Source organism: Humulus lupulus, chromosome X, assembly GCF_963169125.1.
Source record: "Humulus lupulus chromosome X, drHumLupu1.1, whole genome shotgun sequence".
Classification (NCBI taxonomy): Eukaryota; Viridiplantae; Streptophyta; class Magnoliopsida; order Rosales; family Cannabaceae; genus Humulus; species Humulus lupulus.
This window is the reverse complement of record NC_084802.1, coordinates 3349225-3370083: the sequence shown is the minus strand read 5'-3', so window position 1 is coordinate 3370083 and position 20859 is coordinate 3349225. Positions and strand designations below refer to the sequence as shown.

The 20859-nt window shown below is 30.6% G+C and overlaps 2 protein-coding genes across 2 annotated transcripts; one reads left to right on the top strand and one right to left on the bottom strand.

Moving 5' to 3' along the window:
- The first annotated feature begins 4224 nt into the window (after window positions 1–4224).
- Window positions 4225–5351, top strand: LOC133803645 (transcription factor MYB114-like). The gene is made up of 3 exons (XM_062241748.1): window positions 4225–4450; window positions 4559–4688; window positions 4766–5351. The coding sequence occupies exons 1-3, from the start codon at window positions 4315–4317 to the stop codon at window positions 5088–5090; spliced, it is 591 nt and encodes a 196-aa protein (XP_062097732.1). The 5' UTR covers window positions 4225–4314; the 3' UTR covers window positions 5091–5351.
- Window positions 5352–6812: 1461 nt separating this feature from the next.
- Window positions 6813–12556, bottom strand: LOC133804520 (cytochrome P450 CYP72A616-like). The gene is made up of 5 exons (XM_062242678.1): window positions 12322–12556; window positions 12006–12229; window positions 9646–9896; window positions 8088–8463; window positions 6813–7250 (listed from the first exon to the last, which is right to left on the bottom strand). The coding sequence occupies exons 1-5, from the start codon at window positions 12554–12556 to the stop codon at window positions 6813–6815; spliced, it is 1524 nt and encodes a 507-aa protein (XP_062098662.1).
- Between the last annotated feature and the right edge of the window lie 8303 nt (window positions 12557–20859).

The following is a 20859-nucleotide window of genomic DNA, read 5'->3' as shown; positions in this document are numbered from 1 at the left end:
CGAATAAATGACTAATCCCCAGTATTTATAGACTCGGTTCAGATACTCTTCCCTATGATTTTAGGGAAAGTTACATAAAAATCTACTTTCAAATTCGAATAAATTTGAATTACAAATAAATCGGTTTAACAATATTAATATCTAAACCGGTCCCTTAAAAATAGGCACTGTTTACTCAAATATTGTTTCCTAACTTTTTTACAACAGGCTTTCGAGCCAATATGTATCTCTTATTATAAATGACTCTCTTATTGCGATTTAATCTTTCAAGCTAATCCTCCACTCTCCGAGCAAAAGTGGTATAATGCTGCCTATTAGCATTATTGTTGCTAATAACCATATGCATTCGAGTTCATCACATCGTTTCTCGAGCTTTCATTTCGAGATAAATCGTTCGTCTCGAAATCATGGTATAACACAATTAATATTAACCCTTCAACAAATTACTTTTGATTATATTCTTCAATATATATATATGCAAGGTTGAATTTATATTGCATCCTAAATTTTGATTTGTAAATGCTAAACTTTTGATTTTCACTTTCAGCATCACTAATTTTGCTTATTAACTAAGTTCAATAATAATAATAATAATAAAGAACAAATATTTGTTCATTTGGATCCAAATTAAACCTATTATAAGTACTATTCCAAGAGTATTTTTGTAATGTATATTTAAGATATATATATATATATGACAATTTTCTTACAGAGACTTCATTTTAAGCCTTACCGGTGGGACTCTCAGTGTTTTCGACTTTTGAACAGTTTTCAACGCGATTTTTTTTATGACCGTGTATATTGTAACTGTTTAGAGTATCGGCGCGATTTTTAGAAAATTCGGAATAGTTTATAGTACCGAAAACTATGTTTAAACATGTTGTTGCACGCGTGACTGATTTTTTTTATGCGCGTGGAAAACAAGATGTTTAAATCTAGTTTTCAGTACTGTAAACTATTCGGAATTTTCTGAAAATTTACAAGATGCTCTAAACAACTACAATATATACGGTCATACAAAAAAAATGTGTCGAAAATTGTTTACAAATCGAGAATAGTAAAGAGTTCCACCAGTAGGGCTTAAAATGAACTCTTATAAGATAATTTTTTTTTTATATATATATATATATTGGTGGTGTAGACGAAGAGTTCAAAGCGTGATGATGATATATATGACACTGATGATGATCATGTGGTGGTTATTTGGAAGGGACTAACCAGGACAATTTCGTCCAGTTCTTCTCAAAATAGAAGATTCTCTCACGTTCCCAAACATTGAAATCATGTGTGTTTCTCCAATTTTGGCCGCTAATAATTTAAAGTATTTTTCAACTTTAAACATTATTACACTTATTTATATATTTTGGTTTTTTTTTTTTTGATAAATTTATTTTGGGTACTTTAATCTTACTATATAATACATTTTTGCATTATATTTCCCTGGTCATTATAGTGAAAATTCTTAATGTTTACTGTTGCGACAATATTACCTAAAGTACTGTTAAAATAATGTAGCTATAGTTTATTGAAAATTTAATTTTAAGAATAAAAAAATTAAATAAATTTAAGATTTTTTAAATATATTATTATAATTAAATAAAAAGTGTTGACGCCGTTTTTCGTCAACTTAAAAATGAAGAGCGATTAAACAAAATACCAGTTATGAGTCTTCAACTCATTAATGTACTTCTTTTGGGTCTCGCTGTTTGTGCCTGCCAAATGAGGTCCCCCTACAATAGTGGTTATATCTCCTCCTACTATTGGAGGAGGCTCGACCTGGTTTTCCTGAGCTCCGGATTGGCCTATCAGAGCTTCTGGGACTGATTGAGAGTTCTGCCCGACGGGCTGATTAGGAACTACTCGATTTCGGGCGTACTGGGTCAACGATCCAGCTCTGATGAGAGTTTCAATTTCATTCTTCAGCTGCCGATAATCATCAGTATTATGATCGATGTCATTATGGAATCGGCAGAATTTTGAAAGATCTTTCTTTGCCCTATGGTTTCTCAAAGGTTCAGGCTTCTTCCATGGAAGGCGATTAGAATTAGCCAGAAAGATGTGCTCTCGGGTGTTCGTTAGGTCGGTAAATGTAGCATAGATGGGTTTGAACTTGTCCACGGACTTGTTTTTCTTCGTCCCGCTCTAGTCGCCCTCATCATTCCCCCATTGGTTATTCTAGGTAACGGTTTGAGCCGTAGTTGCAACCTCTGTTACCGCTCCAACGGGTTGGACATGAGTCTGGCTGGTTCATGCGACAGAAGCTCGCGCCTCCTCCAGGTTTATCCATTCTTGAGGTTGGACCAAGAATTCGTCTACGCTTTTAACTCCTTCTCTTTGGAGTTCTTTCCATAGGTCGCCCCCAACGATGATTCCTTTCCTCATTGCCATGAGCTTGAAGCTGTCATCAACGTCCCTAACTCGCACATCAACATTAGCAAATCTGCTCAGATATGCCTTCAGCGTTTCACCAGGTTGTTGCTTTACATTGGCCAATGAATCAGCCTCAACCTGAGCTGCCTATGAAGCTCAGAATGTTTTTTTGAAATCAGAAGAAAATTTCTTCCATGAGCTTATGGAATGCCTCTTGTATTTTTTAAACCACTGATTGGCAGGTCCGACCAAAGTTGCAGGGAACAAGATACACCTTAGATCGAGCCTGACATTGTGAGCCATCATCATGGTGTTAAACATTTCGAGGTGATCAGATGGATCTCCATCTCCATCAAACTTCAACATGTGCGGTCCGAAGGCATAGAACTCGGAGTGGCAGTTCTGACAGATCATTCTGGTGACTTCGCCTGGAAGGCACAGAACTCAGAGTGGCAGTTCTGACAGATTGACTCGGTTTAGGACGGTTTTTCCTATGGGACTTTCCGACATTAATGTCGGTTGCAAGAGGGGGTAACCGAGCTAAGACCTCCTCGATATGCCTGTTTGCTCTAGCGAGATGGCTCCTCAACTGCATGTTTTCCATCTCGATAGCAGTCAGATAGCCTGGGTTAGGATTTGGCGGTAGCGACGCTGAACTCCCAATATCGCCCTGACTTGCCGGTTGTTTCCCCGGACGTTGCGGAACATCTGAGCCCCTTTCATTTGGAATAGCGGTATGATAGGCCTCCTGCCCACCAGGATGTTCTATCTCATTATCGTGCATTGAGCGAGTGAGCACCATGATTAAAATTGATTGGAACTTAAAAAGCACTAATTTACCCTTAATGAAAGCATCAAACTGTTGACGCGATTTTTCGCCAACAGTATATTAAGAAATAAAATAGGTAGATTAGTGCTAGATAATAAACCGCATTGAAATAACAAGTACCCACTCAAAAGCCCAGAACTTTTACGTGGTTCAGTGGTTAAAACCCACCTAGTCCACGAGTCAATATTATTATTGTTTCTCTATCTATTTTGGCAGAGTTTCAGTATTACAGAAACAATTCGTCCCCTTCCCTGTCCAACATTCCTAGTATTTATAGAGGGATTCCTAGACAGGTTTGGGTCACCGTGTAAATAAAACGCGTAATTGTATATGGTTCATAATTAATACAAATTATTTCCATTTATAATGGGATGTGATTTGATAACAGAATAAATATGCTCCTGCTATCTCGGGTAATAAATTATATATATATATATGAGACAGCCTGGTCATTAATGAGAGTATAAATATTTCTCGAGTCTCGTGGAATCCTTCAGTATATATTATATCTAGGTCCTCGCGAGCTGAATATCTCACCTGAGCTCGTGTTTGACAACTATCTAACTCCGAGCTCGTAGTAAATCCAGGACGCCTAACATTGGGTCTGATCATTATGAGTCTCAAGCTATTCACATGATTAATAACTAGTTATTTTACTTGGTTGTTTTTCTATGTACTCGAGCTGGCAAGTGAACTCGTGATAAATTTAGGGTACAATATTATCATATGTATAAATGAGGTTAAAATTGATCTACTAATAATAATTTAAACCCAAATTATATAAATGAGTCCGCCACAACTATTATATATATAAATATATATATTAAATAAAACCCTTTTAAATCTTTATTACAATTAATTTGAAAAGTCTTCGCATCCTATATATACATATGTATGACCCCACTAAAGTGACGGAACATGTGTAAAACAAAAATGTGAAAAATATTTTGATAACTTTTGTGCAATATATATATGTGTGTATATATATGTATCATGTAAGACATGTTAACTAGTGTATATTCTTCTATTAATTAAGCATATACACGGATCTATAGATATCACTCATCATCAAATCAAATCATTATTGAACTATTTTATTACCAAGAGGTAAAAGAATGTCTATAAGTTCTCAATCATCGAAGAAAGAAGCCAACAGATCAGGATCATGGACACCAGAAGAAGACCAAAAACTTGCTCAAGTTATTCAACTCCATGGCCCAACCAAGTGGAAATCTCTTGCTATCAAAGCAGGTATAAATATATATATATATGTGTGTGTGTATGGATCAGCTATATATGCATAAACCCAACTTGAAGATATATATATATATATATATATATTATATGTGAATTTTGCAGGTTTGAATCGATGTGGAAAGAGTTGCAGGTTGAGATGGATGAATTATCTTAGACCTAACATTAAAAGAGGCAATATTTCTGACCAAGAAGAGGACTTGATTCTTAGGCTTCATAAACTCTTGGGAAACAGGTAATAATTAATTAAATTTATTTATTTATCTCATATATATATGTATATATAATTCAATCTTTATTTATATATAATAGGTGGTCATTAATTGCTGGAAGATTACCTGGTCGAACTGACAATGAGATTAAGAACTATTGGAATTCCCATCTGAGTAAAAAAATGAAGCAAATTAAGGAGAGAAATACTAGGACCAATAATATGGCTCAGGTGATTAAAGAGGTGGATCATCATCATCATGATCATAATCATGATCATGATCATGATCATTATGAGTGTCCCAAAAAGAATGAGATTAATAATAATCATGGGAATCTATCTTTTCTTGGGGAGGATGAGTCTCTGAATTTGGAGGAGATGAGTAATTTTCTAGAGGTTGACGAGGCTTGGTTTTACTTTACTTGACATTTTCTTTTCTGGGTTTGTTTGTATCTAGCTAAGGTCCAAATATTTATATATATAGCCAAATTTTAAGATGGGGTCCTTTCATTTTCAGCTATTTCTTTCTCAATATCCCAAAACTCTTAGGTTTTAGTAATGTCAGTATTGGTTTTATAGTTTCAGTCTCTTGGTCTATGTGTAATCTATGTATCAAGACTAATTTGTAGGGTATTTTAGTTATACATTTCATGTAATCTATGTATTAAGACTAAGACTTATTTCAAATCCAAACTCTTTATATATTACTTTTGCTTTTGTTATTATGAAATTTGTAAACATTATTATAATGACTAATGAGGCTTGGAAAATGGTGATAAGTAACATACCAAGTTGGATTAAATAAAAATAAAAAACTTTGCTTATTAATATCTCGAGTCTCGAGTATTAATTCCATATTTTTGGCTGGTTTGCCGGTTCCGGTGTCCACCTATAGCTAGACTGAATACTCAAAATATGGAGCAAAAGTTTTGAAAACAAAAAGGGAAAATATATATTAAAATAGGCTATTTAGGATTTTTATCCCCCGAACTATTACCACTAACGTATCGTGGCCCTTAATTTTTTCAGGCCGTTAAAAATTCCACCCGAAATATTCACAATAATGTAAAGAAGGACTTCCGTTAACTTTCAACACATGTGGCTAACAGAATGCTGACATGACTCTTTACACGCTGATGTGTCTTGGCCATGTGTGTAATTTTATTGTTTTTAAATATGGTTTTTATTTTTTTTAATGTATAAAAAATGGTTTAATTTATTAATTCTATTTTTTAGTGTTTAATTAATTAATTTTTAATATGATTATAGATTTTTTAATTTAAAATTACACACATGGCGCTGACATGGCCAAGACACATCAACATGTAAAGAGTCATGTCAGCATTTTGTTAGCCACATATGTTGAAAGTTAACGGAAGTCCTTCTTTACATTACTGTGAATATTTCGAGGGGAATTTTTAACGGCCTGAAAAAATTAGGGGGCACGATACGGTAGTGGTAATAGTTCGGGGGGTAAAAATCCTAAATAGCCATTAAAATAAGTATTGTTTATTAATTAATTTAATTACTCTATCAGCTTTGCTTAATAGTTTACTAGATATATTAGACACAACAAGTTGTGATTTTGTCAATTAATACTTAGTGAGAGACATTTTAGTGATAAGATATGATACTCATGAAATTATTTTGAGACTTAATTTTAGTTACAAATTTTGTTACCACTAAAAATAATGAGATTTTTTGTAATGTCATCAAATGTTGAAGCTTAAGATTGTTTTTTGTGTTGGAACTTTAACATATATAGGTGCAACAAAACACATAGAACATAAGACTATTCATACAAATAAGTCGAATATAACAATAAGACACTTTATTATTGTGCCTAACATTATATAATGCGACATCTTATATGTGCTGTCGAATAATTTAATACCAACCTTGCTTATTATAATTTAAAATATAAAAATTACTAAATTCAACAACTTATAAAAATACATCTTATATAAGTGTTTGACATCACATGATGTGACACCCTAGGACCTGATATTAAATTGCACTAATAGTAGTACGTCACATCCTTGTGGTGTTGGGCACCAGTAGTGCACCAATAGCAGTACACCCCTTAGCTTTCTTATGATTTTCCAAAATACGCATGTAAAACATAAGATTTTCCTTACAAATAAGTCATCAACTTAATCGATGAAATATAATTGGAGCTCCATGTTGGGGCTTAAGACTAATGACAGAGTAAGGTGCATGAGTGTAAGAAGGAGATAACTCGAAAGAGAAGTGTTGGAGAATCATAGCCAACCCTATCTTAGCTTCGATCATTGCAAAGTTTTGCCCTAAACATATTCTTGGTCCCCAACCAAATGGGTAAAAGGCGATTTCATCTTGATCGTCTTTCGAAGATTTTGCTACTCCCTTGGCAAACCTTTCTGGTTTGAACTCTGCAACGTCGTCGCCCCAGTATTTTGAATCGTGATGAAGAGACAACATCAACAAGAATATCTCCACTCCACCAGGAATGGTGATTCCTCCAATGGTGGTTTCTCTTTCGCTATGACGATATGTATTGCACAATGAAGGGTATAGCCTCAAAACTTCATTCAAAATCATTGGTATCTACACATACAACAATAGTTCATGTAAATGCAATATTCATGTTAAAAATAAGGGGTTTTAGTATAAATATTTTCTACGTTTTTTACGTTTGGCAATTCAAGTTTTGAAGAAAAAAAATGACGATTAAATTTTTGAGTTCTATATAAGCATCATCAATTAAATTGCTTATGATTTTGAAACTCAAGGACTTGATTGTAATAAAAAAATATATTCATAAACTAAATAGCCAATCAATAAAAAACTCAGGTGTTTATGCTAAAATCCCAAAAAATAATCATCACACTTGATCTGCCAATAATGATTGTAATTACTTCAACATATTTTTAGTTACAAACTATTATTAATATATTTTTAGTTTTAAATTTTTTATATTTAATAATTATACTAAAAGTACATTTAATCACAATGCATTATAAACAGTCATTTCATTGTTATTTTTACTAAAGTTTTTTTTCTTACATTGTCGTTATATTAAATTGGACATAAATACATTTAAAATAAAGGTTAAACATGATAATTTTTACTTTTCAAATATGTTTAAATTTCAGCCATTAAATTAATAACTCGATCTACATTATTTTTAGGGTTTATAATTTTTTAGACTTTATATTTTTTATTATTAACTGTTTGGATCCTGTATTTTAAAAAATTCATTTTTAGACCATGTATTTTGACAAATTATTTTTTCGGGTTCTATTTGAACTATTTTACAAATAATTTGTCAAAATACAGAGTATAAAAGGTAATGAGACAAAACACAAGATCCAAAAAAGTATAAACCCTTATTTTTATCTCAAATAATATGTATAAAAATGTGGTTTGAATTATAATACTTACAATCTTAAATCGATTAATGGCATCAAAGTGAGGATTAGATTCATTTCCACACATGTGTAGAACCTCTTCTCTAGCTCTTTGTTGCCAAATAGGATGCATAGCCAACATGATAATTGTCCACGTCAGCAAATTAGCAGTGGTTTCTTGACCAGCAAAGTAGAACAACTTGCACTCATCTATTATTTCCTCAATGGTCAAACCATTTTCAGATAATTCTTCTTTGGAGTGATTTAACAGTAGTAAATCCAGCAAATTACTGCCTCTGTTGGTTTGGCTCAGATGATCTTCCTCTCTTTTTCGGATCATGTCTCTTAGTATGGCTGTGATTTCATTCTCCAATTTATATCTTTTTCTATTTTTCTTTGTTGGTATAAATCTGTATATAATTAATATTCAATAAAAATTAGTATTCATATATACTTCTACAAAATAATAGAGTTATTATGTCACTTATATCCATATCGATCAAAGTGGTAAATATATTGCATGACCTAGGGCTGGCCAAATTAGTTGCCCAACTATTACCCAAAATTTATAAAAATAACACTTTCTAATATAATTTATAAAAATACCATTTTTGTATATAACAAAATGATTTTTTTATTTACATCGAAAATTCCATAATATTACTTTTTCTTGGGTCTCCAATTTCTTAGGACTGGCTGGCCCTGGCATTATCACATCATATAACATAATCGATGGATGTAGAAATGCAAGTTTATAGTAGTGATTTTATGTAAAATATAACATTTAGATTTTTATTTAATAAACTATTACACAACTTAGAAATAATAATAATAATAATAATAATAATAATAATAATAATAATAATAATAATAATAATAATAAGAGAAATTATAGTAAATGACCTAAAATAATGGCATGAGGAAGTTAATGTCCTCATTTTTTAAATTATAGAGAAATGACCATTTTATATTGTTGATTACTTAAGTTATCATTTTGCACAAAATCCCAAGTGAATATTAGGATTTACCTAAGGCTAAAGAGGTTAAAGAGGGTAAGAGTAAATGTGGAATTTCGCTATACTAATTTGTTGTATTGGGTCGTTTGTTGATTTTTTTTAAAACTAAGATATTTATCTAAATAATAATTGTTTTGGGGGCTATTTTGCTCGTTGCCCCTAATAATAATATCTATAACTATTATAGGAATATAGTCATAGGTTCTTTTTGAAAACTACCAACTTCTATCTTTCACTAACTAAAAATAGTCACATTGTATTTTTATACTCTTGGTTTACATTTTTCCGCTTATGATTTATATTTATGAAAGTATGGTTTACGTTTTTGGTTTGTAGTTTACATTTCAAAACCTAGAAATGGTAAAATAGACATTGTAATTAAAAAAGTAGGTATTAATTAACGGTTTTAAAATTTTAGGTAAAAATAGAAAAAAATTAACTAAATTTGGGTTTTACATATAATTTCTTCTATAGTCTTTTAAAACTCTTCTATATATTATGATTAGAAAATATTTTTAATTAAGAAAACTGTTAATAATATATAAGAATCTTGGTAGAGATGGAAGCCTTATGCACCTGAAACCTGGGATATAAATGTTGTAATAAGCTTCAAAAACTAGGGGAATCTGTTGCTTTTGTAGTTCAAATAATTTCTTTCCCTCTTCATAGCTACTTCCAAAAGCTGTTCGAGCAATAACATCAGCTGCAAACCTCTGAAATTCAGGTGCAACATCTATTTCACACCCTTCTTCACCACAATTGCTACTTAACCTCATCCATTGCTCGATCAACCTTGAACAACTCATCGAAAACGTTGGTACCATAGCCTGCATAGAGTGACGGAGCCCGAAATTATTTTTAGAGAAGCTTGGTAATTATTTTAAAACAAAATTAGTTTATTAAATATATGTATGTCTTAGCTCAATTGTTAAGTGAACCCATATATTTATACTACGTAAAAGCAACACGAAATGTATGTTTGCTTAATTTTATTTAGAAAATGTGCTAATTTATTTTTATAATATTTTTTAATTGTCATTTAAATTTTGAATAAAGAAATGATATCATATATTATAAAATAACGACATAAACATATTAAAAAAAAAATATGCCAAAACATTTTCGATAGTTTTGAAAAAAATATATGATAATTTTTATTTTATTTTTTAAAAAAGAGCCGTTAAATTAATAACTATTGGATACACACTTTTTACATTTATAGATGTGGTGCATTCTAGTTTTAAAATAAATTATTTGATGTTGTTTATTAGTTTGAAATTTAGTGTTCATAATAATTTAAATTTTTGTATTTTAATAATTTGATTTATATATTATATATGGTGATTCTAGTTTTAAAATTATATACTATTTTTTGATTTTTTTTAAAATCAATATTCAGTACAATAAAATATTCAAAAAATTTAAATTAAAACTATGACTTTAAGTTTATTTGTTCAAATTTTAAATATTTAATTAAATTTTTTAAAGCCAACAAAAAGTTATATATAATACATATTATTTAATTAATGGTTAGAGCAATTATAATTAATAATTTATAATTAAAAATACAAAACGACAAAATAATAAATATGTATATTTATGTCTTATGTCACTATTACATATCTATTTGGATGAACAAAATATATTAAATGACAAAATAAATAATTAATAAAATAAAGAAAAAAATTAATTTAAGCACATAAATAGTTTTTGGTTATAATTTTGAAAATATAATTATAGAGTAATTTAAAAATTTTAATATAAATTTTAAATTATGTAATGATAAATTATTATGACTCATTTACTACTTTTTATTTTTATTTTCAATTTATTTACTCATAAATAGTTTTTGGTTATAATTTTGAAAATATAATTATAGAGTAATTTAAAAAATTTAATATAAATTTTAAATTATTATAACTCATTTACTACTTTTTATTTTTATTTTCAATTTATTTACTTTATTAAGATGTCTTTATTATTTTTAATTTTTTTTAAAAAAATATTTATCTTATTTAGATGACTTTTAAACTAATAATGCTAGAAAATAATAAAAAAAATATTAAATCTAACGAAACCAACAATTTTCGTTAATCTAACATTTATAATATATAAAAATATGTATATATTTATCAAAAATAAGTCAAACAAATATAGATATATATATATATATATTCAATATTACACATTTCTTTCTTACCAAAGTATTTATTATCATTTGGACTGCTAAAATTAAGATAAGAATGATTAAGAAAAGTATTATTATATGTCAAACTCAAAGGATCGATATCCAATTAAATGGAAGTTATGATGATGGAAGTATGAAAAAGACATGATAGCCAAAAGAAACAAATGACAAAGTAAAGTGAGGACTGTGTCAAAAACAATAGACACCATGATCAAAAGATTAATTTTTGGAATGAATTTTTTAAAAGAACTATCAATTGAATGTTATTTTATAAAATAATATTAAAAAAATTAATATATTTATTTTGATCAATATGAATGAAAAATTTGTCGAGAATCAACCAATTTGGAAGTAAAGGCTAAAGAGGACAATTACCAAGATATATAATAAATTAGCATAATGGTTAAACCTCAAATATTAATAAATAATTAGAAAAAACCCTATACATTGTGACTTATTAAAACTCGATCAATTATCATCTTCTTCAAATCATATATTATTTTACAATTATATAGAAATATACAACTCAAATAAACTTTTACAATCTAAAAAAGATATAAAAAAAACAGATAAAATCCCATGAAAAAAATACTAGATGCATTTGATTAATTAGTTCATCATATAAAACTAAGATACATAATAAGGTGTTTTGCTAATTAAGTAGACCTTTTCATGCTATTTTAAAGTACTCTAATCATTACAAAATGACATTAAAAAAAAAGTTTATTTTTATCAAATATAACGTCACCTTTAACTTGTCGAGGTGAAAAGCATGAGTGATTTTCTGCCGCCGTTTGGCCCACCGGTCTCCTTCCAAGGAGGCCACGCCGACTAGAAGAAAACCGGCGAGAGGGTTTGCGAGTTTTGGCTTAACAAAATCATTATTTTTGTCTGCTAATATCATTCTAATTAGCTCTGGCTCTCCTATAATCACCCTTGGCTTTGTTCCAATCCATGTCATGCACACTCTTCCTAACCCAATCAACACAATTATCTTCATCACATATCAACAAATCTCTCTAACTATACACAAAAATAATTTTATTATTATTATTATTACGTACCATATTTTTGCATCAAGTCATGGAAGAATGGGAAGACACGTGGCATGATCTCGTGGTTGTTTAGAGACATAGGTTTGGATTGTGCTTCGATTGTGGACCGCTTGATCTCGTCTAGGTCACCACGTAAGAGCTTGTAAGAGGTTCCTTTGATCCCTTGATGCCTTAAGAGTTTTTCTAAGTGAATTGGCTTCCACCAAATGTTGTATAAAACTTTGAGAAGAGCATAGAGAATCATGAGAGAAACTACCCAAAACAACACTACTATAAGGCTGCTTTTGTTTAGGTATTTTTCCATGTTTTGATATTTTGTGAGCTTGGAATGAAGGACCAAAAGCTAGATATATATATATATACACCAGAAATAATTGATTATATATATACAAATATTTTTGCAGGATTTAAGTTTGGGTATTTTGGGGTATTTTTCTTTAGAACATTATTGCCAAACTATGTTAACTACTTCTCCTTATATATATAGATATATACGCTATCTATCTATTTATTTATTTTACAGTTGGTTTGCTTATTATTAAACCATATATGCAAAACATGTGTAAGCTTAGCTGTATTGTTAATTCTTAATTGGAAAATTTATTTTATGACATTTAAAAAATTGAAAAAAAGGTTTGACTAGCATGTTATTATAAATATATATATATATACTAGGTAGAAGCATTGCACGTTTGCTTAGTTTTAAACTTGTAAATATTATCTATAAGTGTAATAAAAAGTGGTTCATTGTTTTTTTAAATATATATATATATAATAAAATGAATTATAATTCTATAGTATATATAAATATTTATATCAATAATATATATATGACATCTAAACACAACGTTGACATAGATATATATATATATATTAACATGGATACATGACATAGATTTAAAATACAATAATATTTAAAAAGAAATTAATAATAGAAATGAAATAAGAATAGACTAGTCATAGTGTAGATAATAGTATACAAGCATCAACTATTTTTAGTTTCTAATGTATCTTACAATGTCCTTTGGTGAATTTGATGAAGAAAAAAAAGCTTAAATCACTTAATAAAAAACAAACTATCACACAAATTTATAAGATAAAAAAATGATATGAATGTCTTTATTATTTTTTAATAAATATGATTTAATTATTTAAATTATCATAAAATATCTTAAAAATATCACATTTTAATAAATTAATTAATTTATTTTTGTTTAAGTACATGTTTGTTCTAGTTTTTGAATTTGACAGTGACAACAAAAGAATTATATATTATATGTTTAATATAATATTAAGTTTAATTAAATTTGATTTAAGTTATAAAATTTACGATTTTATTATTTTTTAAATAATTATCATTGTAAAATATCTCAAAAATATCATATTTTAATTTGTTTAATTATTTATTTATTTAAGTTCAAGTCATATTTACAATCTACAGTTAAATATAAGAATATTCTGTTAAATATAATAATATTCCGTTAAAGTTAACAGAAAAAAATAAAAAACCGTTAAAACCAAGAATTTCCATTATCTACACATTTTTTATATAAAAGAGATATCATCCTTTTATATCTCTTATTATAAGTGTGTATATAACGGAATTTTATTTTTTTTAATGTTAACTTTAACGGAATATTCTTATATATAACATAATATTCTTATATTTAACGGTAGATTGTAAACATGATTTAAACTTAAATTAAATTAAATAAATAATTAATTAAACATATTAAAATATGATATTTTTGAGATATTTTACCATGACAATTATTTAAAAAATAATAAAACCATACGTTTTATAACTTAAATAAAATTTAATTAAACTTAAATTTCACGTATTAGAATAATATTATATTAAACATATAACATAATATAATATACTATCAACTAGAAACAAACTTCTTTAAAAAAAAATTAACAAAAAACTTAAATTTTAAATCCATGCATAATATTAATATTATATTAAACATATAATATATAATGTCTTGTGGTCACTGCCAAATTCAAAGGCAAGAACAAACATAAACAAATAAATTAATTAAAATATGATATTTTTAACATATTTATAATAATTTAAATAATTAAATCTTATTTATTTAAAAATAATAAAGCTTACATATCATTTTTTTTATCTTATAAATTTATGTGATAGTTTATTTTTTATCAAGTGATTGGTGCTCTTTTTCTTAATCAAATTCACCAAAGGATATTGCGAGATACATTAGAAATTAAAAAAAAATGAATGCATGTATACTACTCTACACTATGACTTTTTCTATTGTTATTTTATTCTATTATTAATTTCTTTTTAAATATTATTGTAATTTATATATATGTCATGTAGTGATGTAAATATATATTTATATCAATATTGTGTTTAGATGTCATATATGTAGAAATTATTGATATAAATATTTATATATATTATAGAACTTTAATTCATTCTATTATATATATTAAAGAAAAAAATTGAACCTATTTTAATTAAAATTATAGACAATATTTTTCCCTAATTTTTTAATACATTTATGTCATGCATTATATTAAACATATTTTATTTATTTTTATGATATTGTTTATTTTTTTTAAATTTAATTTATAATTTTGAAACCAAACAAACATATTTTTACCTAGTATATATATATATATATTTATGCTATTATGTCCTTATTAATACATATATTATTTATCATTAATAAAATTATTTAATTTTCACCCCATTAAAATAAAATTCTATTATAATATATATCCCCCACTGCTTGCGTGTAAAGTTTTTCACCTCTCTTGACAACTACAATGTCATGATATATAAATATATATATATATTTATATACTAGGTAGAAGCAACGTGCAATGCATGTTCGCTTAGTTTTAAAGTTGTAAACATTGTCTATAATATTAATAAATACTAGTTCACTATTTTTTTTAATATATATATATATAATAGAATGAATTATAGTTCTATAGTATATATGTATATTAATATCAATAATCTCTACATATATGACATTTAAACACAACGTTGACATCAATATATATATTTATATGGCTATATGACATATATATAAAATACAATAATATTTAAAAAGAAATTAATAATAGAAATAAAATAAGAATAAAAAAAGTCATAGTGTAGACAGTACATGCATCAACTATTTTTAGTTTATGATGTATCTCACAATGTCTTTTGGTGAATTTGATGAAGAAAAAGAGCTTCAATCACTTGATAAAAAATAAACTATCACACAAATATATAAGATAAACAAATAATTTGTATATCTTTATTATTTTTAAATAAATATGATTTAATTATTTAAATTATCATAAATATCTTAAAAATATAATATTTTTTTTGTTTAAGTTTATGTTTGTTATAATTTTTGAATTTAACAATGATAACAAAAATATATATATATATTATAAAGTTTAAGTTTAATTAAATTTTATTTAAGTTATAAAATATATAGTTTTATTATTTTTTTAAATAATTATCATTGTAAAATATATCAAAAATATCTTATTTTAATTTGCTTAATTATTCATTTATTTAAATTTAAATATAAGAATATTATGTTAAATATAAAAATATTATGTTAAAAGTAATGAAAAAATAAAAAATAAAAAAATTCAGTTATCTATATAATTTTTATATAGAAGAGATATATATATTTCTAATTTTTTTCTACGATATGCTCGTAGTTCATTTTTTTGGGGAAGGAAGGATCACCATTTTTGGGATCTAAGTGGAGATTTAATATTATATTATAAAATTAATATATGATAACGTAAAATATATATGGGAATTTGACTTTTAATGTATTAAATGACACTACATTTAAAAAATACCTCATCACTATATGACTCTCATTTTAGTGCTACTAATGACCTTACTACCCAAAATACCCCAGGCATTTTTTCTCACAGACTCTCCGTATTCTCTCCCAAAGTCCTAAAGCAAGCAAACTTTGTAACACCTAAACCCGATTGAATTCATAGAACCCAACCATTGTCTTCCTAGACCACGAACAAGGGCTCCCAAAGGGTCGGAGTTGACGATCGGAGAAGGGGAAGGAGAAAACGTCGAGCAAGCCGACCAAACTTTTAGGAAACAACCCCAAAGAAAGCGAAGGTGAGGGATTTCGTTTTTAATTTGCAATATGTGTATGTGCCTGGTTTTTTTTTTTTTTTTGTTCATAGGATAGATCGGGGCTGGGGAATGAAGAAATCTGGGGTTTTTTCGAGATTTTTTATGCACCTCGATAGGACTTGATAGTATATGCTAAGGTCTGGATTTGACTGTGCCTCGATAGACCTCGATGGGACTCGATGAAATTTTAGGCTTACAGAAAAATTAGCATATACCTCGACAGGCCTCGATAGGACTCGATGCCATTGGCCATATGGCTTATGTAGCCTTTGCCTCGATAGGAATCGATAGGCCTCTGTAGGACTCGATGATACGGGGCTTTGAGATTTTTAGGACCTACCTCGATAGGAATCGATAGGACTCGATGATATGGGGCTTTGGGATTTTTAGCACCTACCTCGATAGTAACCAGATGATATCTTGCTTTGGGATTTTTTAGGACCTACCTCGATAGGCCTCGATAAGACTCGATAGTAACCAGATAATATGATTCTTTGGGATTTTTAGAACTCACCTCGATAGGCCTCGATAGGACTCGATAGTAACCCGATGATATCATGATTTGGGATTTTAGCACTTACCTCGATAGGTTTCAATAGGCCTCGATAGTAGCTGCCTCGATGGGACTCGATAGGCCTCGATAGTAACTGCATCGATAGTGACCAGATTGTTTTACATTTTTAACATTTTTTTTGTTTTTTTTTTCAGATGCCTGAACTTATTGTGCCGTTGGAGAAGCACTTTCCTGGCCGTGTCACTTATAGGGGTAGTGCCTACTTGGATACCCTTATAGAGCAGTTTCAGAGGCATGGTCTTATTGAAAGGGCATAGGCATGCCCGTTGGGACAGTTCTTTAAGGCAAAGCCGTTTAGTTTTTCTGGGGTTCTGCTGCATTAGCTAATGTTGCGTAAGGTAGAAAGCAAGAAGCCTGAAAAGGGTCAGTTCTACACGGGCAACACTCTGTGTAGATTTGGTATTGCAGAGTTTGCCCTAGTTACCAGGCTAAATTTTGGGAAATCACCGTCCCCAGATGAGTTGAAAGTGCATCTTTCAAGTGATCGGATTATCCAAGAATATTTTAATGGTGATTCGAAGGTTAGTTTTGGTCAGTTGGAAGATGCTTTGAAGGCCTCCACAAACCCAGAAGATGCATTTAAGCTGGGTTTGTGCTATTTGATAGAGGGGGTACTGAATGCCCCAGAGAAGACAACGACGATATGGGGAGATTCCCTAAGGATGGTTGAGGATCTTGATTACGTTTTCAAGTATCCACAGGGGAAGTTTTCATTTAAGAAGGTTAGCAAAGGAGTTCAGAAGGACATGAAGAAGCAATTTAAACACTACGAGGAGAAGAAGAAAGATGGGTCAAGCAAAAAACAGAAGGAGGCGAAGTATAGTTTCTATGGCTATGCACTCGCGCTTCTTTACTGGGCTTCTGAGGCCATGCCATCTCTCGGGAGTAAGTACAGTGAGAACAGTGGGAACCAGATACCGAGGATGCTTAGCTGGGCTACGAAGACTGATATCACTATTTCGACCGCTCAGTTGGTTCCTATATTCGCCAACCATTGAGTAAGTTCCATTTTATCTTGTTAAATGTCACAAATTAATTGATTAAAAATTTATTTTATTAAAGTTTTCCTGACACATGTTATTCAACCATGCAGTTAGTGGTATTTTCGATGCTGAAGACATATCCCGGTGAGGTAGTCTACTACAATAGCCTCCCAGAAGTTGATTCCAGGTTATTCCTTGAGTTAGAATCAACTGTGGGGGAGGCTGGGACTGCAGCGGAGGAAGTAGTAGTACCTGAGAAGGAGGCAGAGAAGCTGGCAAAAGTTGCAAAGGAAGCCTCTATTTTTTACGAGGATGTCCCGAGGGTTGAGGAAGGCACTTCATAGGCCTGTGCAGCTTCATCTAGTCAGGTTGCCCAACCTGATTATGAGCAATTGATGCAGAGGCTCAAGAGGGTTGAGGAGGTCCATGCAACCTTACTACAAAATCAGACTACGATCATGGCTCAGTTGGCGTACCTGCTTTCACTGGTCTCAGGTCGATCCACTGACGTAAAATCAGATACATAGTCTGATATCTTGCCTGCAGACTACGAGCGTGGTGATCAACCCTCCACTCCACAGGCCCAGACATCTGTAGTTGCCAGTGATGCTGACAGTCCCAGTGTACGAGTACTGTAGCCCGAGGAGGCAGCAACCTTGAAGTTGTCAGGAAGAAATGCTGGCCCAAGCGTTTTGATGACAACGAAGAAGATCAGACAAGATAAACAGGGGCTAGTTGCTGAACCATTGAGGAAGTGTGACCCACAGCAGGAGAAGAGCTTCCATAAGTGGATCATCGGGAAGATCGACAACAAGAGAGACCGGAATGTCTATACTGGGTCGCATGGTGTGGCATGGTTCTTGCAGTTGCACATAATCCAGACTTGGCTTTGGGATTCGGTATGTAAATTACATTCATGTTTTCAATTCAATCTTAAAATATATTGATGGTACTAACAAATTTTCATGTTTTTCAGCATATTGATGCCGCTTTGCACATGCTACGTCACCGACGCCACTTTTATCATGTTGCATTTCGGCAGGATGCTGCGATCATGAACACCACCTTCCCCCAGGCGTGCCTAGGTCGTTGGAATCATTTCAGAGAGACCAGCACTAAGTGATACGAACCACACCAACCTGTGATGAAACCCGACACCAAATATGGCACAGCCACCAAGAACACACGAAATGGGAATGAAGAACCGCGACCCAATGCTTAGCCAAGCACGAACCTTGGTATGAGGAAGACGCCACAAACGGGGATGGGAATCCGTTTGATAAGTCGGATTGAACGCCACAAGGGATACCCTTGATAAGTTCGGATAGTCTCTTCAAGAACTCAAGAAGAAAACTCACAAATTTTCATTTCATCAAAATCTGATTTTTCCAAATGTTTTCAAGGCCTTATATAGCCGAAAATTACATCAATACAAGCCCCTTTGTCTTCCTAAAAACCGAAAAATTAAAGACAAGCCTTTTGTCTTCCTAATGAAACCGAAAAATAAAGACAACCCTTTGTCTTCCTAATGAAAACCGAAATTTAAAGACAACCATTTGTCTTCCTAATAAAAACCGAAAATTAAAGACAAAAAGGACTCTTGGACTCACACAAGTCAAATGTTTGACTTATCACAAAATAAACAAAGACTAAAAAACGTGATTAAAAATAAAAAGACTCATTACAAGAAGCTAAATATTGATCAAGCTCCTAAACTGGTGTCCTCATCATTCCTCCCCTCTTGACTTGGATCAACTGGAACTTGACTTGGATTTTGAGTCTTGGTGTCCTCATCACTAAGTATACATGGGACGACGATGTGCTGAAAATGTTGAAGGGCGATGATAATCAATTCCTTGTATCATGGCAAAATGTGAGTGAAGTATATTTTGACTTGCACGTCGAGAAAGTCGCACATTGGATCGCCATTGAAGTCTCCATTCCAACGTGGTGCATCAACATTTATGATTCCAACCATAGTGTGCTCAGTCCCACTCTGATGGAGGAAGCGATCAAGCCTTGGTGCTTATTGTTGCCTTCGTTGTTATGGTGTTCTGGCATGTTTGACGACCATGAGGACCTCTAGGTATATCCTGAGCAGAACGCAAAGCCTTTTTCATATTGTCGTATTCCTCCGGAGGAGTGTCCTCAGACTAAGACAAGGTATTCCCCTATTTAATTAGTGTATTTTGAAATCTGAAAATTAAAGTTATTTTTATCTTCTATTGACACAAAATCGATTATATGCAGTGGGGATTGTGGTATGTTTGCCATCAAACATATCGAGCATTTGGTTGCCAGGCTACCACTCGATACCGTTATCGATGAGAACATCCAGCATTTTAGGACCAAGTGGTGTGTAGACCTATTCTATCATAATTTGTCCTCGTGATGCTCTTTACATTTTCGTCATACACATCTTGTATAGTATAGCATATAGTTAGTTTTGTATATTATTTTTTATCAAACAATATTTTTTGAAAAAGTTATTAAATAAAAAAGTACTAAATTCACATAATGTGTCTGCCTCGACATCCAAACCAACAAAGTATTAGAAGAAGTACTTCATATAATAATTACATAATTACTCCAAAATCAATTAAATAATTACATAACACAATATTTTAAATCCTAGCCATTACATGACTTCCTATTGTGGCCACTACCACCACATCTGCTATACTTATGTGGCTTGACAATCTTTTCCCCGCGTGAAGCATAGCGATTTGTTTCGCCTACGCACTTTATGCTTCTTGGGCCTTCCTACATGGGTTTTCTCAACGGGGACGCCGAAAACCGTATCTCTGATGTGATCAGGGATTACCCATTCATCCTCGTTC